The sequence below is a fragment of the Plodia interpunctella genome, chromosome 6 (genome assembly GCF_027563975.2).
Source record: "Plodia interpunctella isolate USDA-ARS_2022_Savannah chromosome 6, ilPloInte3.2, whole genome shotgun sequence".
NCBI classification, from domain to species: Eukaryota; Metazoa; Arthropoda; class Insecta; order Lepidoptera; family Pyralidae; genus Plodia; species Plodia interpunctella.
The window spans coordinates 5,746,738-5,772,566 of record NC_071299.1 but is presented as its reverse complement, the minus strand read 5'-3'; the positions used below and the strand labels follow the sequence as shown (position 1 = coordinate 5,772,566).

The window sequence follows — 25,829 nt, the reverse complement described above, 5'->3', positions numbered from 1 at the left end:
AACACAAATCATATCTACCTGTGGGAAACTCTTTAACAATACTATCTTCACACCCAATCACTAATAATAGTGATAACGTAACCTATTAATAGAAATACACAAGCCAAACATTTTTAGCATTTGATTTTATTTTAGCAAGTTTAGTACTCGTATCTACGTACCAAAATATAACTTTAGGTATTCGATTTAACTAAACATAAATTAACTATGGCCATTTTGGTTAAATAAAAGTTTTCATGCTGGCTATAACCAGTCAAATGAAGATTTTATTTGTTTGTTAAACAGATTGGTATATAAAAATAAGAAATAAAAGATAAAATAGTAATATTAATGCATATATTTTATTTTATTATAACATTGAAAAAAAAATATAATGTTTAAGTGAAAAATTGCATAATTGAATTGAGTTCAAGAGCTTCACTCCCTACTCCCCCAGTGGCTAACGAACACAACAATACCCTTAAGGGCACAACACAACATTCTTAACGTATCATACAGACCTACACTACAACATCACTGGGGAGTAGTTCGATAGACCCTGCTTGTGATATATCCAAATAGATTACAATCTTTCTATAATCTTATATCACCTCCACAGGTGAATTTGAACACAGCCTATAACAATAATAAAAACCCACTGCCGCAAATTTCAAAGCCAAAATCAGCAAATTATTCAATAATCGGTCGGAACAAGGTTATTAGGTACTATCAGAACGTCGTATCGAGGTCTGATAGTCATTTAGACAGGCATTTACTTTGACACATCACACTTCGCTAATTTACATCAGTAAACTGAACAAAAATACGGGATATTTTTATCAATTAAATATATTTTTACAATTAAATATATTTTTATCAATTAAATAAATCAATCAGCCAAATTGGTAAGCCAATTGGGCAGTGAGCGATGTGCAACATCGTTGACAACTAGAACGACACTTTGGTCAACTATTTACATGATTCATAAGCAATACTCCAACATAGTGAGCAAGTGTCATTCTGCACTAAACCCAGGTAGGCAATTCTCTAGGCCACCCAGCCAATGACTTTTTTGAGAATCGCATGTTGCGAGAAATTGCCAGATTAAACATAAAAAAATCCAAGCTTTTGGTAAATATAATTATAATATGATATTTCTGACTATTATTTAGATTACATACTCAATCTTCGATTATAGTACAATATACAATATAATTTCTGACAAGACCATAAAGAATTGCATCCCTGTAACGGGCGTCGATGCAGGAGCTTAGTGTAATAGTTTACAGTATCGATACCATCGCTGTTCTTACAACCGAAATAAAATCATCGGATTATGTCTCATATCCGAAAACGATGACACTCATTTTAATTTTGCTGCCATACACTACTTTTATATAACTACCCCCTAAATAAAGAAGTTATATATTAATATTAAAGATAACCTAAAAGTCTACAAAATCACAATTTGCTCCAGTTACTCATTATTGCAAAAAAAAAGATTTAGTCATAGAAGAGCAAAAATAAAACAATAAATAATAAATACAGAAGACAACTGACTCAATAACACCACTAACGAAATAACAGGGGGCGTTGCAATCTGTATCTACATATTTGCACTCTTGAAAAGGACAAGTACTAAAAATCTGTAATTTTGAAAGTTTCAGGCTCTCAGCACAGATTTTCAGTCGAAACGCGATCTTTAGATATCCCAACCGATGAATATCGCAGTTGCCAAGTTACGTAGCTACGACTTCAATTCAGCAGTGTATACGAACTCAATGTGCGCTTTTAATACCGATGTATACAAAGATGCTGCCAAGTTTCAACAACATAAACGACTACAACAATTTGTCTGAATAAACAGTATGTAATTTCAATAGAGGATTTTTTGCCTCTATCATCAAACCCAATTCAATGACAATTCAAAGAAACATTTTCGAATAATATTACATAATTTATATTTACTTCAAACTGTATGGGACGATCTTTTTGGGATTGATTTCAATAGTTGACAACTACATCAACGTCAAAGACTACATATATTTAGATGAACACCGCCTTATCTCAGCGATAGGGATATCACATATTATCATTACATTATTTTTAATATGAAAAAGTGTATCGCCATAGACTTTTATCATCGTGTGTAGTCTTTATGGTAAATGTATCATGAGATAGAGATGAATCGATTTATGTAAGAATCAATGTATAGGATGATTTTTGTATAGGATGCATACATTCATTCCTGTACGGAAATACTTTTGATCCACGTCATTCGATGCTAGTTTTTTGAAGGCAGAAATAGTAAACTATAGTAATTAGCAAGCCTTTGGCGTCAAATGTATAGTTTACTAAGCGACCATAAGATATATCCACAAAAAACAATATAGTTGTGTAAATTGTAAAAGATTTTAAATGGCCTTGTTAGTGTGGGTCAAAACATTTTTTGCTTATAGGACTCTTTTAAGTTATGTTCTTAACAATTTCAGCGGTTAATCCAGACAATGATGCTGAACCATTTTCCCTAATAAATGTTTAAAGAAATATGATAATAACACACTTCACCTAGTGGTATTACCATGAGTTGAGGTATGCTAAGTCTAATAATAAAAATTTAAATTAATTAAAAGAAATTTAAAAAATTATTTGCATTTCGACCTAACTTTATTGGGATAAGATGTTCAGTATAGTTTAAACCGGACCTTAAAAGCGTTATACTTCATTTGTTTAAGCCATGTTTTAATATAAGTGATAAGTCTGACGCCCTTTTCAACTCTGACGGTCGACAGAAGAATTGAAATAATTGTTGCGTGGATGCATTTGTTACAAAACTAGCATCGGCGGTCAACTATTAACATGATTTTAAGCAATATTCCAACAGAGTGAGACCAAGTGGATACATATTGTGCGGATGCACTTTAATGTAGGCTCCACACTATCGCCAAACTCGGACAGACGCCGACGTGAAAGCATGAACATCGCGTAGTTTGTATGAGTGCTTTTATTTACCGCAATGATAACCAGCAACACATGACAGGTTCGGAACTGTTCCGCGATAGTGTGGAGCCGGCATAACAAAACTAGCATCGGCGGTTAGTGTAGGAGACGGTCAGAAGTCTAGTCCTTGGATGAGGTGTCCATGGGGCTGGCGGGCTGCAGCAGGGCGGGCGCGGGGCGCGCGGCGGCGGGCGCGGGGGGGGCACTCGCCGCGCCCGCACTCACCGCACCCGCGCCCGCGCCCACGCCCGCCGGCACCAGCGGCTTCACGAACCGGTCGTTTGGCCGCCGCTGAAGTTATTTTATTTATTTAAACTTTATTATCTAAAGTTAGTATGTTTAGTTAGTTATAGTTTTTTAATTAGTTTCAGTTTAATGTACAGATTATCATTATTTATTTATTTTTGAAAATTAAATAGGTGGATTTAATTATATAAGTCTTTCTCTGTCAGTCAAACCTCGGCACCAAACAGAAATATATCTCAGTTCAATAGTGAAAGCATTAGTGATAAATACGTTATTTTTAAATGTCGTTTTTCATATAAGTTATTATAGTCATCAGAGAGATCTTGTAGCATTCCATTGAAAATTAAATAAAGGCTCGTAAAATTGGGTTTTGGTTTAACAGGATTTTTTTCACATCACAATGTTGTATGATAATTCTTTCAAATTATGAATTGAAATTATAAATTTCAAATTATGAACAAGATATTCTTTCAAATTAAAAAAGTCTGTGGCTGAATGTGAAACATAACAAAGTAATGACCTGAGAGTTGAAGTGTAGCGCGGGGCGGAGACAGGCGGCGGGCAGCAGCGGCGGCGCGTACGGCGACAGCGGCCGCGACCCGCCCGGCGACGACACGCTGCGCGACCGCGCCTGCCGCAACACATACATACTATTTCGCAGAAGTGGCCAACATTTTTTCAAATAACGATAAAGTTTCGTGACTAATTTAATGGAATGGCGGTTAATTATGTACTACGCTCGGCACCTTATTCGTTACCTTATTCCTAGTCGCTAGTAACTAGTACTATAACCTAGTCGAGAGTGGAATGTCGGGATTTTCAACATAAGAATGTGGCAAACACGAAAAAAACAGTAACTAAAATTGTACCAATACTATTTGTAAATAGCTATATCTATTTGGTCTATTGGTTAACTTTATTTTTGTAATTATGTGTAATAGAGATTGAAATAAAAAATAACAATACATACACTTAGAGCTTCATTAAATTGTCTTTCCTCTTCCATTTCTAGCGAGGACTCGCTTTCAGAGAGGTGCCGGCAAAGTGCTTCACGCCGCTCGACCTCCTGCTGAAGTTTCCGCTGCAAGCGAAGATTCTCCTCCCTGATATGTTTCTCCTCTAAGGCCAGGCGATGCATCTTCTCCTTGTTTTCATTTTGAGAAACTGCTAACTGATTCCTGGTTTGAAAGTACTTTTTATTATGAAATCAACAGAGACAGCTAGCGGCCGAATTGTACTGGGTTGATTATATATTTGAGTTTCGCGATTCAAAAAGTTAAATGGATACTAATAGTAGACTTTGTTTTATATGACAGGTATATATAGTTACATAGTAATTTTAATTTAAAATAAGCAATTCCATTATTTCGAACAAAAATCATTGCCCGCATCTGTTTAGATGCGGGCACTGATTGCTATTCCGACATGCGAATAAAATTCGCAGGGTGGCCTCACTCGTTAAATATAAATGCAAATTACCAATTTACCTTAATTTAACAACCTCGGAGCGCAGCGTTTGAATGTGATTGCTTAAATTGGATGCTGTGTCACCATTACTGATGTCCCTGGCAATATTAAGCCTTAATTAATGTTTTGGAAACTAAATAAGATAAATAAATAAGGCAAATTTTCAAATTGTCACTTAGTCTTGCTTTTCCGAAAAAGTTTATTCTTCTTTATTTATTAAATATATTGAAGTACACCGACTAAATAGCAGAAATAGATAGTAAATAGGCAAAGTTAAAGAAAACTAAAGGTCACAAGCTAACGTACCCAAACAAGACATAATGTTTTCATACAACTTCCCGGTCCACCTCATATAAAGCGAAAAGTTGGGCGCTATACATAGTACTGTCCAGTTCCTTCCTAATATTTCTCTTTTTCGTATGAGCAGAACGAAAAATATTACTTATTCTATAGTTTCCCCTATCTACGTAAATACAAAGGCGCTAATTTATTTTTATTTATTTTCAAAAGAAGTTATGAGCAAATATTTATTTATCTGAATGATGCAAATTAAAATATTGACCCCAGGCATCGCGGCGTCACAGCAGGAAGCAACCGAGAACATGCGCAGATGATAGAGAGATGCAAATCAAAATGTTAATTGAAAAATTCACCTAGGACTGGCAGGGTCGGAAACAGGCTGGTCCAGTCTTATTTGCAAAGACCGTTTCTCTGCCTCCAACTTGTCCATTCGCTTCCAAAGCCTGTTTACTAATGCTTCCTGCTCTTGCTCCAAAGTGTTTTCAAGCTCCACCTTTAAATATAATTTTTATGAAAACAGTTTATGTAATGGGAAAACAAGTCTTGATTTAATTGCATTTGCAAGCATGTAAGGTTTTTTTTTACTTAAGTTATTAAAATTTATAGGTTGCCATCAGTTTGTATAATAGTTAATTACTTGATTAGTAACTTGATGTTTATTGGTATACAGATGAACCTTCGAAGGTATTCCGAATGTCTAAAAGATATTGCATTAAATAGAAATAAATACTAAAAAATCTTATTTACCTTTTCTCTGCGAAGTCTTTCCAAATTAGTTTGTTTAGCAAGAGTTTCAGCCTCAAGTTTCTCGATTTTCCTCATCAGTTTGTTGACAAGACATTCTTGTTCCTGCTCTAAGGTCTGTTCTAGACGACATTTCTCTTGCCGTAACTAAAATAACATTTATATGTGGAGATTTGCAATTGGCATTGAAAATATTATTATTTTTTTATGGTATTTTGATAAATAATTTAGTTAATTTAGTGTTAAAAGGGACAAAAACCTTATGAAAAATATTTATCAAGTACATTATGTATAGAACACTGATTTTTTATTCATTTTGATGATTGACTCAAATAATAATCTAACAAGAATTTGTTTCTAACTACTTTGTATTAATTTGTATTACCTGATTCAGTTTCCTGGACAAATCATTTGTTAGACATTCCTCTTCACGTTCATAATGATGAGCAAGGGTTTCTTTCTCTTTCTTTAGAGCTTGAATTTTCTTTAAAAGTGTGTTTGAAATATATTCCTCTTCTTGTTCAGCCTTTGCTTGCTGTAAAATTAAGTAGGTGAAACTGCTATTTGTGAAAAGAATTCGAGAAAATAATACATTTGAACTATAAAATATTGACTAAAAGTATCACTTAACTGGTAAAACTTTAATAAATTACATTTTTTCCTGCAATTATTCATACATGTCGTTTAAAGTATTAAAAGTCCAATTCATTTACATGTAAGCTAAGCCATGGACAACAGATGGTATTATATATCTAATTATAATCTCTAATGAGCTACACTGGCCAACTGGTTAAAAGAGATATTGGAATCTTCATTAATATTTTCTTATCTATATAATATGGATTAACTGATACAGGTTCAGTTAGGCAGTAAGAAGCTACCAAAGCATAAGGTAATCCATAAAGATTGCCACGTCTTGTACATTAAACATATTCAAATTATAACCACAGATTAGATACTCAAAATGTGAAATATTCTATCATCTTCAACAAGCTCCTTGTGAAAACTTGTACTTATTTTGTAATATAAATACTCACTATTGAAACAGAAGCCTGTCTCAAGGCACGGTTTTCTTCTTGCAGAGATTTCACTCGAAGTTTGTAAGTATCCAACTCTACCTTCAAAACTCTGGAAATAATTAGGCTCTGTCAAGAAAAGTTGTATTTGTATAGTATGTACTTTGTATAGTACAAAAAAAATTGCCTAGAATACCTAAAAGTATGTAGCAAAATATGTAAAAAATAAGTAAAGTCACTAAATCAAAATATGTCCATACATACCTATTCTGTTGTTGTAGAGATTCTATACGTTTTTGGAGCTGATCACGAGAAACCGTGCTGGGAGGCAACATTGCACCGCCATCCAAGGAGCTTGAATCACTTTCGGACGCAGAATCAGCCATTTTATTACCTAAAATGAATAATTGAAACTCACATTCACGCTTGAAACATATGAAAATACGGGATAAGTAGGCAAATAAGTACCTGGAGAAATCACAGTATCATCCATTTGCACGAGAAATGAGGACGGCAACAAAATGTCATAAATGTTGGAATCCGCGCGGGATTTGGAATAAGTTTGTTACGAAATTGAATTCCCAATCTTCAAATCCTATCACAGCGTAATATTTATCGCAACAATTGGAAATGCAAAACAAGTCTTTGGATTAGAAATATATTGAAAACACGAAAATTCCTTCTTCAATTTCATTCAACTAGCAAATCATAGTCGATAAAAATAGGAATCTCGATATCGATTCACAAATGGTCGATGAGCTGGCATTATTGTCATATTATAGCGTGTCGCGTCTTTAACGACCGATACAGATTTAAATAATATTTTTATACATATGTATACTTTTGTATTTTATGTATGTATACGTTTTCAGAAAAAAAGTTTCAAAATATTTAACTTTTCCACGTCACATTTATTTTGTAATTTTAGGGTCAATTTTCTTTTTCTTTTTTCTAAAGAACCTTTAACTCTGTTAGATAGGTCGACTTTTAATATAATAGTTAATTATATACACACATTATATTAATAATATCATTGATAATTTGTGCATTGTGTACCTATTCTGTGTTGTGTTTTTTATTTTCATATCGACGACGTTTTGCTTTTATTACATCACTACGACTTTATTTTTTTATTCTATGGCAAACACAACTTTTGTCATAGGTGTTACCTAATTATTGATTTATTCGATTTAAAAGGGATATTATTCGTAACATTGATATGACAATCTCGAGTGGACAAATATTATAGACTCGACATATACCTGTGGCTGTTTTTGGAAATATCTGAACCCGGAAGCACGTTTATAATAAACTAAACATGATAATAAAAATAGGGCTGCACATATAACCATACGCCCTAACAATAGCAAAAGGTAGTGGATTAAAAAACAAAGAACATTGATTAAAAAATATATATGTGATATATTTTGCGAAACTATTGTATTAAAATTAAACCCCACAATATAAAAACTCATTGACTTAATTTATTGTCTGTTTTTGGTACACATTGTCGTTGATCTTTAGTTAATACCATGGTGGTAAGGTAGTAGGTACTCCGTGTAAATACACATACACATATAAAGACTTCGAAATATTGTTTAGACCGTTCCCATAAAAAAATTCGAACAACAGCGTAAATAATCATGGTACGATTCGGAACTAATACGGAACTCTAACGTATGAGTTCAACTCGAACTTGCCAGTACACGCTCCGATTATTTATTATACTGGCAATTACATTTTTGAAAGAAATATAACACTGGCAACACAAAATCGAAATAAAAAAAAATATTGTAAAAAAGTGACACACACGCCATAATGTAAATTTGCTTCTAGATTTGGCGTTTGAGTTAAAATTTTACATTTTCATGTTACAAATTCGTAAAAATGTATAATTAGGACATTTAAAATGTCTTTAGTAAATATTGGTAAGAGGTCAAATGTATTTTATCGATAAATCATGAGTCTTCTTTTCTCTAAGAAATTTAGGTTGTTTCCAAGCAATCGAAGCCATTTCAATCCATCGGGATAAGCTTAACAGACTTGTGTTTTGTAATCTTCATTCCTAGTAATAATTGTGCTGTAAACGTGAAAAGAGTGACATAGTGAAAGATAGTCGATGGTTGCGCCGTCGCCATTGAAGTGTTCGTGCAATCCACGGTATCATAATGGAGCTATGCGATGGCCAGGGTGTATGGCATAATAACTGTCATCGTAGCATAAACTTTAAAAGAATTGAAGCTGTTGTTCTTGCAAGTGTGATGCCAAAAAAGGCTTTTTGGCACATTATTTCATCTAGTAAAGTCACATAATAGGATTTCCTGTTATAGTTTTTATGTTGTAAACAAACTTCACTAGTGTAATGTTTTTACAATTAATCTTCAACTTTAGGTGTTATGTACCAAATCTTGTTCTTGTTTTGGAATTAAAGTATGTGCACTGTTAATTATACTATAACAACTGCCCTCCATTCACAGATTACTAAATTTATAAGTACTTGCAAAATTCTCTTTTCCAGGCTAAGTGTATATAATGGCTCAGTACTACCAGATAGTTGGACAAGGCCATTCATTGACTTTAGAAGACCTGCAAAGATATTGTCCAAATATATGCTTAGATGGGATCATAGTGAATCAAGATGAGCAGCAGTATGCCCAACAACCTGTAAATGTAAGTACATGTTTTAATTAAATAAATACATGTTAAAATTACCATAAACATACTATTATATAAGTGTTATCTTTAAGTGTTAAATCAAACAGTGCAGACTAATTACGGGGGTTGTTAATAGAAAGAACTTTTGTAACCCATGTGCTTGCTGGACAGCTATAAAAAAATAATGGAAAGAATATGCTTTTGTATGTAATGCATTATGTATTTTAACATATTTTGTGTTAACATAGTAATATATGAAATAACTAGCTGTTGCCTGCAGCTCCGCCCATCATAGCCTATGTTTGATCGTGGATCATTAACAATATCTGTTCTAAATTTTATCAAAATCGGCCCACCATGAAAGTGTGACAGACAGATAGAGGAATAGATTTTTGCATTTTAGCCTGTTGATTGTGGAGAATTGAGACACAATAGTGAAACTATTTGTTTGTCTGGTGCATTTGCACTGGTTCATAATGTAGATGTTAGTATGAATGAATATGGATTTTAGGATATAATGCAAGTGCACTTTCTTGTTCTAAAATAGTTTTATGTTAAATATCTGTTGTCCCTTATTAGACATACTAGTGTACATTTTGAGGAATGAAATAGACTAATGAGTTATTTGAATGCTCCCATCAGGTTGTGGTGCAACAAGCTGATCAGCCTAATGATATCATAGTTAGTGAGGGTGTCCAACAACAACTAGTTGTGGGTGATGGTTTGCAGTACCAGCAACAGTACATCATTCGCCATGAGGCACCTCCACCCCCACCCCCACCACCCCGCACTGACTTCCAACAACAACAACAACAGCAGCAGCAACACCAGCAACAGGCTTTACATAGACATCAAGTAAGTTTCCATTGTTTACTAAACTCAAACTCAATTTTTTTTCAAAATTGATTTGTATGATAAACCATCTAAATGGCTTGCATCTGTCTATATTGCCTAACAACTGCAAATCCTAATACAGACAATGCAGCTTTCATTTATTTAAATAAATATGAGGATTGGCACAAAGTAATTACTCTAATCGGACATGTGATTGTGATGTGATTTTGTGTTCACGGTAAATTTATTTGTAGGTTTACTACACATCTGATTTACCTGTGGATGCTCAGGTTGTGTTGCAACAAGCTCAGCAAATCATTGATGCATCTTTGATGCAACAGACAACTCCACAACGCCCACAACATGTATGTTGGCTAATAAATAATTTGTAAACAGTATATTTAAATGGTCATTAATATTACTATGCACTTTTGTGTAGGATAGATAGTGATCTGCCAAACTGTTGTTAATTATGCTTAGCATGAAACCTTTGTTTTATTGTTTATGTTGGGTTTCGTAATATAAAAAGTGGTGCTGATTAAAAAAATACTTGTTAATAATTTAGAGAATCCCATATGCTTCTCTAATTACAATAAGTTTATAAAATTATGTAATATTAAATAACATGTTTTAAGTTATTATATAGGTGTTGACTAGTGTTAACCCGATTTATGATCAAGCAATGATCAGCATAAAATTTTTTTACTAATATTATGCAGCATATAAAACGTCTAGCATCACCATTTTGTGTAGGTATTAATAAATGTAACTTAATTGGCAGTTGCAAAAAGTGTGAGATACACAATAAACTGTTGTTTACTGTCATACAATGAATAGTTTCATATTTATTTCGTACTAGCAGCCCGTCCCGGCTTCGCTCGGATAAAAACCTAATAAATTACACACCTAAACCTTCCTCAGGAACCACACTATCTTTTGATAAAAACTTCATGAAAATCCGTGCAGTAGTTTTTGAGTTTATCTTGAACAGACAGATGGACAGACAGACTTGGCAGAGGACTTTGTTTTATAATATGTAAGGATAAAATAGAAATTATACAAAGAAATTAAAGTAGTCTACATAGGTACAGAGCAATTTTATTTATTTGTAGTGTGAGATACTTAACTTTGCAGATATTGTGTTAATCTTTATTGTGGAAGTGGTAGTTATGATTATTGCCTGTAAATAATTTTCATTATATCTTCATTTTCATGTAAAAAAAATCGCTTCAGTGGTTTTAATGGTTAAATCGACCCTTTACTAATAAAACCAATGCTTACTGTTTCTGTCAAAATATAAGCATCATTATAAAAACTGCAATTTAATGTAAGCTACCAATATTTTTTCTGAATTTACTAACACTAGTAATATTCACCAGTACAGTACTTGCCAGTAACTAAGAATTATTGGTAATGTAAGAATGGGAGATTTTCAGGATTAATGTGAAATTACTTACCTACACATTTACACCATGTATTCAGTTTATGCCCTTGAAATATAATTATGTGCTTGTCATGAAATGAACCTTATTATAAAGTTTAAAATGGCATGTTGATATCTCCAATCATTTTCTACCATCAATGATTTATTGTTTTGTATGTTTACTATAAAAAAATTCAAAGAAACTTTCTGGACGCTCTATGGGATACATAATAATTTCAATTGTTTTAACTGATCCGTAGTCATGCGTCCGCGCTGATACACAGTTACGTGGCGAGTCCTGTACACAGAATATATAACCCGTTTCATTGGTAAAGGGTGTCCATTGATTTTGTCGGCTATTGTCAATGATTGGTATTGAATAGCAGTTGGTGAGCCCGGCTCACGTGCTGTCGCAACCGACGGTGATCCACCCGGCGCAGCAGCCGCCGCCGCCGCCGCAGCCCCCACCCCCGCCGCCACCCCCGCCACCGCAACATGCGCCTCAACAAACAGTTAGTCATAGGCTTATGCTGCTTAGTCCACAATCTAGAACGAACAACTCAGCTGGTCAACTTGTGGCTTGTTCTTGGTTTATTGGAGTTGCCGATATGATGTAGCTAACAGATAACAAATTTTTGATACTGTTTCCACCATTTTAAACATGTAGAGTGTACTTTAAAACTTAGTAAATCCATGCTAGTGATTTTTTTATTTTGCAACATCTTTAAGTCTAAAACTTGCGTCTAGAGTTTTGGTGCGTTTTGTGTGGATGTTCAATTTAGTTGTTTCAGTTTTGTGCTTGCCTTTATTTAGTAGTCTTCTGTCTTCATTTATAAATTGGAGACATTTAATAGGCTTTGTTCTTATTTTATTTTTTGGATTATTTATAGTATAGCAAGACAGAATTTTTTGTTATAATCATATTCTTCATGCATGCTGGATGCATGATGCTTGGTTGCTATGGTTTCTCTTGATACTTTCAAATTCACTCGAGATTAACACTTTCTTCTAAGTCAATACTTATATTTCTGTTTTCTTGTGTTTTAAACTATTATGACATTACATGTCAAACGGAAAACTTGCCTAAAGAAAAACTGTTAACAAAAGTGCACAAATCGTTTGTATACAGTAACAATTTAATTATTTGTTATTACAGCTGCAACAACAGCCGCAGCTGCAACAGCAGTCACAATTGCAACAGCAGTCACAACTGCAGCAGCAATCACAACTGCAACAACAACAGCCTCAATTGCAGCAACAACAACAAATGCCGCGTGCGTCTCCTCAGCTCATACACATGCAACAACAACAGTTGCAACACCAGCTCCAGCAGCAGCAACAGCAACAACTCCAACACCAGTTGCAGCAACAACATCAGCAACATATACAGCCGCAGCAAATACAACATCAACAAGTTGTTATGCACGCAGCATATATCAATCAAGCTGTAAGTGATTTTCTCAATTTATAGTTTTCTGATTGATAGATTTTAAAATTTTATACAAGCTTATAAAACTATGCACATTACAAGCATTTATAAGCTTGTAATGTGTATAGTTTTATAAGCTATGTACATTGCATTCAAGAACAAGCCCTAGATGGACACACAACTTTACCAAGTAAGGCTTGTTCCCATCTATTGCTTGTTCTTGAATGCAATGTACTATAATGTGTATAGTTTTATAAGCTTGTATAAAATTTTAAAATCTATCAGTCATACATTACTTGGTAAAGTTGTGTGAAATTAACAATAATAAATCAGGGTACCCCCACCCGAGCGGCCCCGCCCCGGCTGCTGAACCAAGCGCTGTCTTCCCCGGGCGTGACGCTGGTCCGAACGCCCGTGCGCACGGTCCGGCCGCGGCGGCCCGCTGCCCGCCCACCGCTGCAGCCCGCGCAGTCTGGCTCGCTGCAGCTCTCCACTAGGCTACTCAACTCGCAGCACCAGCAGGTAATGTCATTTAAGAACATCAGACACCATTACGTCAGAATAGCCGGCCGGCTGGACAGTGTAATAACATATTTTTTTACATTTATTTATTTCCCTAAACTTACAGAAAAATCACACAATATTTTTATGCATCAAGCTATATCTAAATATCATTTAAACCATTATGTTATCCCATATTATATTGCAGGATAGGAAGTTCGTTTTCCGTGGTACATCTTGTTATACCATTTACCATCATGTGTCCAGTCTGGCGGTCTCCGTCCCCTGTGCCATTTCGGCCTGTCCAGTTTATCGCGACTTAAGTTAATCCTACCAAATCCGGGAACTAATCCACTATCCCTTTAATATAATAAATACAAAAGAGAGGATGTTTGTTACTCAATCACGCTAAATCTATTGAACTGATATCGACACACATCATTTATGACCTGGAATTGTGTCTCACTACTAAATGAAGACGAAGTTTCATATTTTTTTGGGTGAAATAATCTATATCCTCTATAATAATGCTATATACTACGTGGATGTTCAAGGGAGGATATAACATTGTCCTATTCTAGGGTGGAATCGAACGCCGCACCTTTATTAAATGTATTTTTTAATCAATAAATATCAACAGGTGTCCCAAGCCCAACTGGGTGCCCCAGGCGTGGTGGGCAACGGTCGCGGCGGGGCCGGCGTGGGAATGACGCCGGGCGTGGCGGGCGCAGGACGCGGCGTGCGGCCGCCGCGGACCGCGTCCCCCCGCGTACTGAACCCGCACGCCCAACATCAAGTGCAGCAACATCGTCCGCCGCGCCCCAGGACTCCACTGCTACAGGTCAGTGAGAGAATAATATTGATGTCTAACTAGTGTTAGCACAAGCAATTGGCTACTTGACTGCAACATTTGAATATAAAAGGTTCGTGCTAAGTCCCGTTAATATAATATTTGTAGTTATTTCGTAGTAGCACTGCAATGCGTTCGAGATCGTGCTTGTTTCTCGTTAAGAAAACATTGTTACAAAATTTACTTATCTGATTTACAGCAACAACAGCAGCAACAACTTCAACAGCAGCAACAACAACCGCAGCAACCCCAACACCAGCAACACCCATTGGCTCAACATGTTTTGAACCAACAAGTCCACCAACAACAGCTCAATCAAATTAAACTTTCCCCTCATCAGGTGCAGTTCTTTTTATTTAACAACTTTTAGCATACATATTAGTTACAACTTCTGTTATACATACTTCTGTTATGTGTAAAATGCGATCGATGTTTTTATTGAAAAGGCATTTCACAATCTCAAGTTTTATGAAGGATTTTTGTTTATTTAACTTGTGCTGTTATTGTACTATGGCTAGAACAAATATTTATTTTCTCTCAGCACCAAATTCTGCTGAACCAGCAGAATAACCCCCACGGACCACAAACACGAATCATCACTCAACAGGGCACTATCGTAACGCAAACTATGCAGGCACAGATCTCACAGCACGCCGTCGTTCAGGGAAACCAGAACAATGGACCTCTACCTCAGCAAAACCAACTAACTCCGATACAGGTGTGTAATTTTTTTTTTCACTTCAAGTATTTATTTTAATTATTGGCATTTTGAAACTATCACTGCTGAGAAAATTATCGAAAATACTCATTAAGGTAGTGTTGCTCCCTATCATGTCAGAAGGTAAGTAAACTCAATGTGGGGTTAGTGAATGTATAGAGAGAAAAAATTCTCCTACGATGTAATTGTATGCAAAGATATTTCACGATTTTCGTCTCAAATATAGGCCAGTGTGATTTGTGTGGTGTTGATGGAATGAGTCCCCAATCATCCTTTTTTAACGATCAAGAATTATGTAAAATCCTAATAGAATATATGTAATTTCAGCAAAGAGCGTCGCCTCACTCCCAGCAAGTGCCGCAAGTGAAGAAGGTCGTCGTTCAACCAAACAACGCCAACGACATGGATGATCTCGAAGAGAGTATAACCGCTGCAATAGTTTCAAAGAACCCAGTTAACGAGCATTTAAACCAACCACAACAGTTCCATACACCCCCACCGCAGATGAGACAGACCCTTCCAAGTAGTTCAGTCGCTCAACACCAGGTTAACTTTAGTCCACAACATGGTTTCATTACCTACGAGCCGCATTTACAACAACATCCGCAGACCATCGGACAACTACTGATGGATCCCGACCCGGAGGAAGAGAGACAGTTTGTTACTTTGACAAATGGACAAAGAATCACCATGGCTGACTTCAGAAGAATGCAGCCTCCGCGTACTCCAAATCAACAGAATAGGTAACTTTATTTCTATGGTAAATACTATTTCGAACATGATTAATCAGTGCTTGAAAACGTAATTCAAAACAATTTTCGCAGTTCGTTTAAATAAAAAATAAAACTGAGATTCTTAAACTTACGGCCATTTATGTATCAAATTTAAAATTTGATTGTTTTCAGGGAAACTGGGAGACAGACATTAGTGAGGAGCAAAGAGCAACCAAGGCCTGTTCAACGAGTCCCACCTATGCAAACACAACAAACTCCACAGCATGGTATGTGTTTAGAAGCTAACAACTATATGATTTTGCAGATTATAAGACCAATAAAGTTTTTGGAGAAAGAATTTCAATTTGTGGCCTGAAACTACTAAAAATCTTACCAAAATTAACCAATTATTTGCCCTATTGTTGGATAACTAAACTTAAAAAAGCAAGTTACAGTATGTAATATATTTGTTATCAGAAAACGCAGAGGCACCAAGTGGGACATCAGAACAGGCATCGGAACCTCAATCAGCTAAAATGTTAATATTCCTTCAGAATGGAGAACAAAGACTAATTACATTTACACTGCCTAAAGAAAGCTGTACACTTCAAGAAGTCCTTGAACAGGTATGTTTATCACATTTTACATTTTTTATTGATAATTTATGAGCTATTTCGGGGGTGTTGTGGCAGCACTCATTGGAACACAATTTTTGTCGAGGCTAAGTACTCAATCAGCTATATGCCAGGTTATTGATGATTTTCAGAAAATGTTAGCTCTTGCTGATTGATCGGATTTGTAATGTCACTGGGCAATTATAAATTCGTAAACATTGTGTTGGCATTACTTTTTAGAAGAAGGTAACTGACAATTTGAAGATTCTCTAGTTTTTAGATGAGATGAGATGTCTAGATTCTCAGATTCCACTGAAGTGAAAATGTGCGAAAATTTGTGAAGCAGAGCATTTTTTATTTGTATTTATTAAAAAAGAAAAGGACAATTATCTAACAGAAGTATAATATACAATAGTGTTTGTTCCAGGTCAATGTTCCATTTTCAGAAGACACAAATATACAATGTATGCAAAACACAAGTAGTGAAATAGATTATTTTGTATCTGTTGGTGCTACAGCAAGAATTGAAGAAATGTTAGAAAATCACCCTGTAAGTATTATATTGTTACCTATTGAATTTATAGTAAAACCATGTTCCAAATGAAAACAAGTAACAATGATGTTTATCTTTTTTTATAGACTACTGTATCAATTTACATAGTTTTCTTGAGTAATAAACTAGATAATTAATGCATACAATTTTTTGTCATGTTAAGCCATGGGCAATAATTAGTGCTATATATTTGTATTTATATACTATTTGTTGTTATATACTAACTATGTACTGACCTGTATTAAAGCAAATAAGTCGTCACAATATTTTAAATGGGTTTATATAGCAGATAACTGCTATATAACAAATCAAACGACTTATATAAACTGTATGCTAATTCTTGTTTTATTTTTACAGATGTTAGTTGGTGACTTAAGTAGCAGAAGTTCTCCATCTGTGCTATCTCAACCTCAAAGTAGTGAAATGTCTACACCCGAGAAATCACAGTGCCCAGATAATGGTAAGTTGTTGTGTGTGTGCGTGTGTGTGGGTGAGTGTGTTTGTGGGTGTGTATGTGTGTGTGTGTGTTTCATTCCACGATCACGTCCCTCAGACGACTATGAAGAAGAAGATAATGGTATGTGGTTATTTTCAAATCATACTACAAAATCGCACTCGTCGTGTCACCTGATCAAATTAGTACCATTTTATTTACTACCAAATAGATTTTGTTTGTTAAACATGATTTATGTCTATGTAATGAACCTTAAGAGATAAAGACGGGATACAGTATATGTATGTTGAGTATAAGTTTTATACGTAGTTAAAAATATGTCAGTAAATGTTATGGTTTCATCAGGTTCGGAATCTCCAGAGCAGCGGTCGCCGCCTCCTAAATACGTTGACGGCATGTTAGCAGTTTGCAAGTTGTGCGGCTACACAGGGTTCGATTTTAGCCGTTGTCAAAGGTATATTCTACAAAACGTTTTTCTGAGTTCAAACATGTGTTAAACACATGCTTTTGTCTAATAAAATACTAAAACTGCAAAATCTGGTTTTAATCCCATTTTTTAACTATGAAACAATGCTTCTAAGAACTTTCTTTTTTCTTTAAAATTTTTCCGAAAAATATTAGTCTGAACTAACTTGTTTGGTCAAGAAGCATTCTCACTGAGAACCATTTCTTTTTTTTTTTTCATTTCGCTTATTGTTACAGGTGTAAACGCGTATTCACTGAAGAACCGAAAAGTGTACCGGCAAGTAAAAAGGCTGATCAAAAGAAAAAAGAGCCTGAAAAATGTTTAGTGGATAAACCAATGTAAGCAGCTCATTATAAAAAATATATATAAATACTGTTAAGTTTAAAAGTATTATTATTGAATATCGATTTTTATTTCAGTTCATGTGGAGAGGGTATTAAATTGAATTTATTGAAAACTACAATGAAAACATTAAATAATAAGTCAACGGTGAGTTAATAATAAAATACAAGTAGTACAAGAGGAATAATAAAATACAAGTAGTAATACTAGTCCTCTTGTACTACTTGTATTTTATGAGTTTTTTTCATCAATTGCGATAATTCTCATTAAAAGTAAAAGTCACTGCAACACTTGAACATGAAAAGCAAAAAGTTTTGCATTGTTTTGGCAACCTTTGCCAATCGGTTTAGTTTAATTTATATGTTTGTTATTTTAGCCTCTACAAGACAAAAAGCCACCCAGAGTGAGAAAACCAAGAGGAAAACAGCCTGACCCTGAACCAGTTATTTTAACCCTAAGTTCTGACGAGGAGGATTCCAACAGTTCCATGCTTAGTAATCAGGTATAGGCACAGTATACTAAATGAAAACAAATTCCTAGTTTTTACTCAACTTATTTCATTAATCGTGTCTGTGAAATGTAATAACAAGTTATACTTTTTAGCATGAAATGTCTGTGAGCATGAAGGAGCCATCACTGAGTGAAATTGAAGGTGGTACTCCAGACAGCGGTATTGGCATGGACCAAATGGATGGTAAGTTTTTTCATTCTACTCTTCCCAGATATCAATACATGAAATACACAAATACTTAGTTTTGAGTACCTAGCAGTACCACATATTAATATGTTTTTCAAGTTATAGCCAAATTGGTTTTTTACCGACTATGTGATACTTTCTTTACTTTTTTCCTAGACACCACCTCTAAGCCTTCCTTACAAAATCGGTTTTGACAGACGCATAACGAAATGATCCTATAATCGTTTCGTTTTTACCTTCGAGATACGGAACCCTAATAATTTATAATCCAAGTTATTCATAAAAATGCTATAGTAGGTATGATTTGTCCCGCGCGCCGGCCGGCGGCTCTTTCTAAATCTGCTTTTGTCACTATCGCACTTACAATATTTAACATTCACTGACCGAGACAAAACATAGTATGCTTTTTGTGAATAACAGGCTAATATCATAAATGTGAAAGTCAGACTTGACTCTCATATTTATAATATTACCTCACCGCTCACGTTTTCATAGGTTGTAAGCGTGACAGACAAACCGCTGAGCTGATTTTTAAGAAATTGAAATAGATATCGTTATAAATATATAAGTATGAATTAGTCTTATTTGCATTATCTAAAAAACGACATGTAGCCCGATTTTCAATCTTCTCTTTATTTGACAGTTATTATAAATTTGAAATAATAAAATGGTTTAGGGACATTTAATTTTGTAGAACGGCAACATTTCCAAAAGCCATTAGTTCTTTTTTTTGCCACCAACTTGGTGAAGTTTTATCTGTCATCGTTACCTGTAATCGATTCTCGATTTAGCGTCTAGAGTGTATAATGTAGATGGTACGCACTATTGAATTGACTATGGTCGATCGACATGGCCGTCAAAATTTATAATCTATAGAACGAAACTATCGCAAGGTGCGCGATGAGTGCGTGTTTCGTCGCTTATATTTTGAAGAATTTAACATTTTTATTATATTTTTCTAATCATAGTTAGATTCAATATGTTTCACAACAGTTTTAAAGCCATCAGACAAGGTAACGACCCTCATACATGTAAACATTGTAACTTTCGTTTGGGCGCTTTATTTTCAATGAAACCTGAGAGCTTTATACTTTTCCTATAATATTGCAATACGCAATTCTTCGTATTTTATATGCTTTAATGAAGTTTTGCTTAGATTGTCGCCTACAAATAAGCAACAATAGGTATTGCACAAGAAATTGCACACCGGAGAAATCAATAGACGTACATTGACACATAGCCTAAAACTATTATATTTAAATATTAAAATCTGCACCATCTCTTAAGCTTCTAAAATTTTGATTAATTTCAGAAGCTTAAGAGATGGTGCAGATTTCACGAAATTTGTAAAAGCAAATTATAATTACAACATCAATTTTATATTGTTTCACATGTTGCTCATTGTGATAATTTAAATTTACAGATACTAGTAGGGACGGAATGAATTCTAGCTTGTTACAATCTATAGTAACATCACTGAATTGTCGGACCATTAGGATTGGCTCTTACAGATATACACCCAAAGAGAAGGTAATATTCCTGTTTCTATTTAGTGTTTATTGATGTCCTATTCTATGTGTTAATAGCTATGCGTGCTATGCTATGCATTATAATTGATTGTTATAGGTTTACATATCATCAAAAGGCATAAAAATTGTTGCACCATCACTGAAGAATGAATCGAAAGATGTGGCACTACAGATTCAACTGAAAGAAGTTGTTAAAATACTGGTACATTTTGGGAAAGGGATGCCAGTAATTTTTTTGTACACAATGAACAAGTGCGGAGCCTATATCAGGAAAGCTTTAGATATGAATGAAGATTGTGGTTAGTTTTTGTTTATTTATTTATGAGTATAATCCTATACTATACTATCATTTAGTGCAACTAATTACAGACTCATCATCATCATCATGGGGCCATCTTCAAATTACAGACTATGAACTAATATTATAAATGTGATATATATATTTCAATTTCAGGTCCTTATTATAACCCAATGTCAAAAAATGACCCTTTTAAAAGGATAACACTGCTACCAGATGTATTAAATGAGGATGCTAAAACAACATTAAAAATGTTATTTGGAAAAGTAATGGACGAATTAAATGCTCGAGAGGCTAATGACATTTTGGTTAGGACATGCTCAAAAGAGAGTAATAATGTCACAAAAATGACTACACGGTCTGCAAGTGCTTCCAGTGCTTCTGGAATTAAAAGGTACCTAGTCTGTACTACTGTAGTTACTTTATTTATTTTGAGTTATTTCATTATTTCACATAATGTTCAAATTGAATTGTTTTTTTTTCTAGTTCCAGTTCACCAGAAATAAGGCAAATCTTAATATACCCACCTGGCAAAGGTGGTATACCAATAAACACTGAAGATTACATGTGCCTGGCACAAGATCAGTTTTTAAATGATGTCATAATTGACTTTTATTTAAAACATTTAGTTCATGAAGTTCTCACACACAGTCAGAGAGAAAAGACTCATATATTTAGTACATTCTTTTATAAACGATTGACAACTAAACCCAGTAAAGTGAATAAAAGTTCTAATCCTCATGAGTGGGATAGCAGCTTAACCCCAGCTCAGAAACGTCATGCACGTGTTAAAACGTGGACAAAGAATGTAAACATATTTGAAAAAGATTTTATTGTAGTTCCTATCAATGAGAATTGTCACTGGTTTGTGGCAATCATATGTTTTCCGAGCCTAGATGGATGTAGAAGTATGATAGATAATCGTACAGTTACACCACAAGAAATAAAAAAGAGAGGTATGTGCTTTTTCATTTCCAATAAGTGCCTACTAATTAGAGCAAAATGTATTGATTATATTTTTTAAATTAATAAAAATTGATTTTCTATGTTACAGAGCGCAGGTCATCTATGCAAATCGGCAGTACAACAATCACACCCCTAACAAAACAGGAACAACTTACATTAAGTTGTGACTCGGATAATCTAAGTGAACGAGATGAAGCAGAAGCTGAGGTGACTAATTTTAAAAACAACTCATTGTAAAAAATTACATATTTACAATTCTAGCTTAACCAGTTGTTACAAACTTACCATTTGAATTTCTGATGACAACTCATTAAAGATCCACTGTCTCCCCCATCCACTATCTCTCTAATATTTTGAAATCACACTTAAGGTACTTTTTATGAAGTCCTAAAGTACTATTTGGAGGAAGAGGAAGTTCGAGGAGTTCCCACGGGAGTGGCGGAGCTAATGTATAATAAATATATCTGGATAATCTTACCACATTCAATTCAATGGATTACATACAAGATATTAATGTTTTATTATAATTTCAGGAAAGTGATTTAGATATGCAATGCGATTCAGATGAAGAAGAGAGTGAGAAACCTTTAGAAAAGAAACAAGAAGTTCAACCTACAGGAAAAACAGAGCCTATAAAACAGTATGTAGCCTTCATTTGGCTGTTTGGCAATTTGACAGTAACTGAAACTACAGCTTCCAAAGTATTTTTTTAAAAGCTTTTATTTTTTACTTGTGTAAATAAACTAGTACCTATTTAATTGAGTTAAATACTTATAGGTACTAACGCAAACCTCGCGACAAGCTTTTATGATCATATAAATTGTGTATAATGAGGTTATAGTTGGTAGTTAAAATTTTAAAGGATTGTTTTTTTTCTTTTTGGAGCATTTAAATAAAAGCTTTTATTTAAAAAGTCTTTAAATTTTACCATTAACATTGTTTGAGTTTGCCAAATAATTCACACTGTAATCTGCTAAGTTTTAATTATATCTTGTTAGATACAATATAACACGACAAAACAATACCAAGATTACTTTTCTGTCTTTATATTCCAACCTACAGTAACATCATATTTATTTTCTTAATGATACTTTATTTTTATTTAAAACTAAGAAAAGTTTGATAGGTATATTTTTAAAACATAATGTATCTTTTTCAGGCCTTGTATATTAATTTTTGACTCATTGGCTGGGGCATCAAGATCCCGGGTTGTTGCAACATTACGTGACTATCTTACTTGCGAATACCAAGCAAAGGTATCTAAATAATTGTTAATATTTCTTGTTAATACAGAAGGAAGTGATATTACAAGCATATTTATTACATAATAATATTTTTTCAGATTTCACCATCAAAAATTTTTAATAAAGACAATATTAAGGGAAGCTGTCCGAAAATACCTCAGCAAAATAACTTTACCGATTGTGGCTTATATTTATTGCAATATGTTGAACAATTTTTTAAGGTAACATTATTTGTTTTAATTTTATCATTGGGCTAGCCATTATCAAGGTGTCACACCGCCTAAAAGGGGGGGCCTTTTAGGCGGTGTTAGGATACCATGTTTTTATTTCAAATAACTTTTAGTATGTTTTTGACAATAGTGTGGATAATATGATTTAATAATGATCAATTCTTATCTTTTTCAGGATCCTGTTATAGATTATTCTTTACCTATAAAACAATTGGCAAATTGGTTTGATGAAATAGTTGTTACTAGAAAGCGTGAAGAGATATCAGATTTACTCAAGACCCTAATGCATAAATATAATCCAGATTCGCATTTGACTCTTCCCGATATAACATTCCCTACACTAAATGGTATGTAGTGATATGTTGATACATTCATTATTTTAAAAAAATCATATATGCGCATTTAGTTCTCTCTTGTTAATTAATTTGAACATGATGAAACAATCTAAAAACTTAAATCTGGGAAATAAAACATTGTGTTATATCCTTCCAGGTAAATTAATAGAAACAGAAGATCAACAAGAAGATGGGTCAGATGGTGAAAAGGCTAATTCTAGTTCCAGTAAATTAAAAACAGAAGGAAAAGAGTCTGAAGGCCCCCCTACTTTAACATTTGTGAAGCAAATATCTACTGGAGATATACTGGTCAAAAGAAATTTTGCAGATTCCTCTGACACTATACACCTGCGGAAGACAATCAGACTTTCCAGTGATGCTGAAAATAGATCTATGGTGCAGATCAAGCAAGAATTTATTAAGAAAGGTGATAATGAAAATCAAATATTGATACCAATAAAATTCGCACAGACTAGTGATTTGGTTAAAGACATTCAAAATACGTTAATAGTGAATAAGAATAATAAAACTGTAAATGATAAGAAACATGGTGTACACAATCAAAATGTATCTAGTTTGAATTGTATTCGACAGAATGTGAGTGACGGTGATAGTAATTCCTTTCTCAAAGCGAGAAGAATAAAACTTGACGATGTGATGAATGAATCAAGTAAAAAGTTCAAGAAGAATGAATGTTGAAACAGTTGCGTTGTCTGTCTATATACCATGTCTATTAAATTATTATAATTTAATAATGTGTATAGTAGTTTCATGGACTTGTAAATATTAGTTATGATTAACATTGTATTTAATACTGTACCTATTTTATAAAGATAATGTAAAGTTTAAAATTTTACTTGTGTATTATATTAGTGCCCACAATAAAAAAGTACTTGCTACGAGGTTTTTTATTTTTCCTCCCATTAGTTACTAGTGCAAATTTCGATTTCGATTGTGAATGTTGCTAAAAACAAAGGTAGGCGTAGCATAGCAGAGATGGACAAAAAGTAATTGGATAAACGAATAAGAATTGCGATTACATTTCGAAATCTCCGGAAAGCATTACAGATTACCCAAAATTTAAAAACGACTAATCTGACTACCTACTATTAGTCGAGAATACTTTCAAGGTTACTTTTCACTTTGTCGAGCTCGCACATCATGGTGCAATCAACTACGCACGCAGCAGGACTTATTTGGGTAGTCAAACGACCAAGCACAGTCGGTCAGTCGACCTTACGATCTTTGATTAAGTGAAGAATGGACCAATCACACTTTGGCTGCACACCTTGGTTAAGTGTACAATAACCTTCGCGCGCTTTGATTAAATGGCCAAAAAGACCTAGCGTGCCTAGGTGGAACACCTTGGTGGGGTGGATGATGGACTTTGTGCGACTTGGTTGGGCAATTGACTTTGCGTGCCTTGGATATCCACCTTAGTTTGGAAACAATGGACTTCTTGGGCCTTAGCCAATGGGCGCGCGCGTCTTGGTAGGTCAATCAACAACACCAGCTTTCGTTGGTCAATGTCCATAAGATGTACCTACCTACAACCAACTAATTATGCAGCCCAGGTGCGCGAGGTCCTTTCCTTCCACTAGCCAAGCAATTGGAACATTTCGATTAACCATACCAACCAAGGTGGCCCAGACGTATTAAGGGTTAACTATGGTGCGTATGGACTACCATGTAAAGTGTACGTGCATGGTCGATTGACCAAACCGAGGTGTACATCAAGTCGATTAAACGCCAAACTAAGGCGTGCGTGGTCAATTGACCATACCACTTAGATTTTGGTTGATGATAGTAACATTTGATTGACTACACAGATATAAGACTTCTAAGTACTTCCAAGACTCTTTTTATATCTGTGATTCTGAATCATGGAATTAGTAAGAATTAGGTACAACGAAGTACGTATAAATCGATGCTATTAATTAGTATTAGTAGGTACTCCGTTGTACGGTGTACCTACTAATTCCATGGTACCTACTAACTCTATGCTATTAAGACACTTGACACACTAGAAGCGATCTGTCACAGGTCTTCTCACATATATAAAAATATTAGTGGGTCTTCTAGCGTAGGTCTCCAATTTAAAGTAATCTTTAAAATAATCTGTAGGAATGTAATCTGCATTAACTCATAAAATCGATGGATGCAAACACCACAGCCCATGATTGATTGAGATTTACAAAGGGCGCCAGGTGCGCGGGCCGTCAGCGA

At 34.5% G+C, this 25,829-nt stretch overlaps 2 protein-coding genes across 9 annotated transcripts; one reads left to right on the top strand and one right to left on the bottom strand.

The window, feature by feature from the left end:
• Positions 1–319: 319 nt before the first annotated feature.
• Positions 320–7,468, bottom strand: LOC128670693 (uncharacterized protein). 2 transcript variants are annotated; one of them, XM_053746560.2, is made up of 10 exons: positions 7,221–7,468; positions 7,017–7,146; positions 6,774–6,864; positions 6,122–6,271; positions 5,740–5,883; positions 5,346–5,485; positions 4,713–4,781; positions 4,196–4,403; positions 3,746–3,856; positions 320–3,270 (listed from the first exon to the last, which is right to left on the bottom strand). In XM_053746560.2, the coding sequence occupies exons 1-10, from the start codon at positions 7,243–7,245 to the stop codon at positions 3,100–3,102; spliced, it is 1,239 nt and encodes a 412-aa protein (XP_053602535.1). In that variant the 5' UTR covers positions 7,246–7,468; the 3' UTR covers positions 320–3,099. The 2 variants fall into 2 exon arrangements, with proteins under 2 accessions (XP_053602535.1, XP_053602534.1); XM_053746559.1 differs by having other exon boundaries at positions 4,713–4,790; positions 7,221–7,467.
• A 1,060-nt stretch (positions 7,469–8,528) lies between these two features.
• On the top strand, positions 8,529–24,502 carry LOC128670681 (uncharacterized). 7 transcript variants are annotated; one of them, XM_053746538.1, is made up of 30 exons: positions 8,529–8,680; positions 9,271–9,422; positions 10,050–10,262; positions 10,496–10,606; positions 12,051–12,176; positions 12,821–13,111; positions 13,427–13,615; positions 14,235–14,435; positions 14,644–14,784; positions 14,986–15,162; positions 15,490–15,905; positions 16,068–16,162; positions 16,353–16,501; positions 16,905–17,039; positions 17,400–17,502; positions 17,842–17,950; positions 18,199–18,300; positions 18,382–18,451; positions 18,681–18,806; positions 18,908–18,998; positions 20,425–20,531; positions 20,628–20,829; positions 20,985–21,222; positions 21,315–21,784; positions 21,883–22,001; positions 22,328–22,434; positions 22,954–23,050; positions 23,137–23,259; positions 23,444–23,615; positions 23,761–24,502. In XM_053746538.1, the coding sequence occupies exons 2-30, from the start codon at positions 9,285–9,287 to the stop codon at positions 24,300–24,302; spliced, it is 5,160 nt and encodes a 1,719-aa protein (XP_053602513.1). In that variant the 5' UTR covers positions 8,529–8,680; positions 9,271–9,284; the 3' UTR covers positions 24,303–24,502. The 7 variants fall into 7 exon arrangements, with proteins under 7 accessions (XP_053602513.1, XP_053602514.1, XP_053602512.1 ...); XM_053746539.1 differs by having other exon boundaries at positions 12,048–12,176; positions 16,917–17,039; XM_053746537.1 differs by having other exon boundaries at positions 12,048–12,176.
• The last annotated feature ends 1,327 nt before the right edge of the window (positions 24,503–25,829 follow it).

Bases quoted from the DNA above. Each gene is read 5' to 3' on its own strand.
- LOC128670681 (XM_053746537.1), top strand. From the start codon at position 9,285: ATGGCTCAGTACTACCAGATAGTTGGACAAGGCCATTCATTGACTTTA. The intron at 21,223-21,314 runs GTACCTAGTCTG...TTTTTTTTCTAG, and splicing joins AGTGCTTCTGGAATTAAAAG to TTCCAGTTCACCAGAAATAA. The intron at 22,002-22,327 runs GTGACTAATTTT...TTATAATTTCAG, and splicing joins GAGATGAAGCAGAAGCTGAG to GAAAGTGATTTAGATATGCA.
- LOC128670693 (XM_053746559.1), bottom strand. From the start codon at position 7,245: ATGGATGATACTGTGATTTCTCCAG. The intron at 4,404-4,712 runs GTAAATTGGTAA...CTTTCAAACCAG, and splicing joins TCCGAGGTTGTTAAATTAAG to GAATCAGTTAGCAGTTTCTC. The intron at 3,271-3,745 runs GTCATTACTTTG...AAATAACTTCAG, and splicing joins CGCTACACTTCAACTCTCAG to CGGCGGCCAAACGACCGGTT.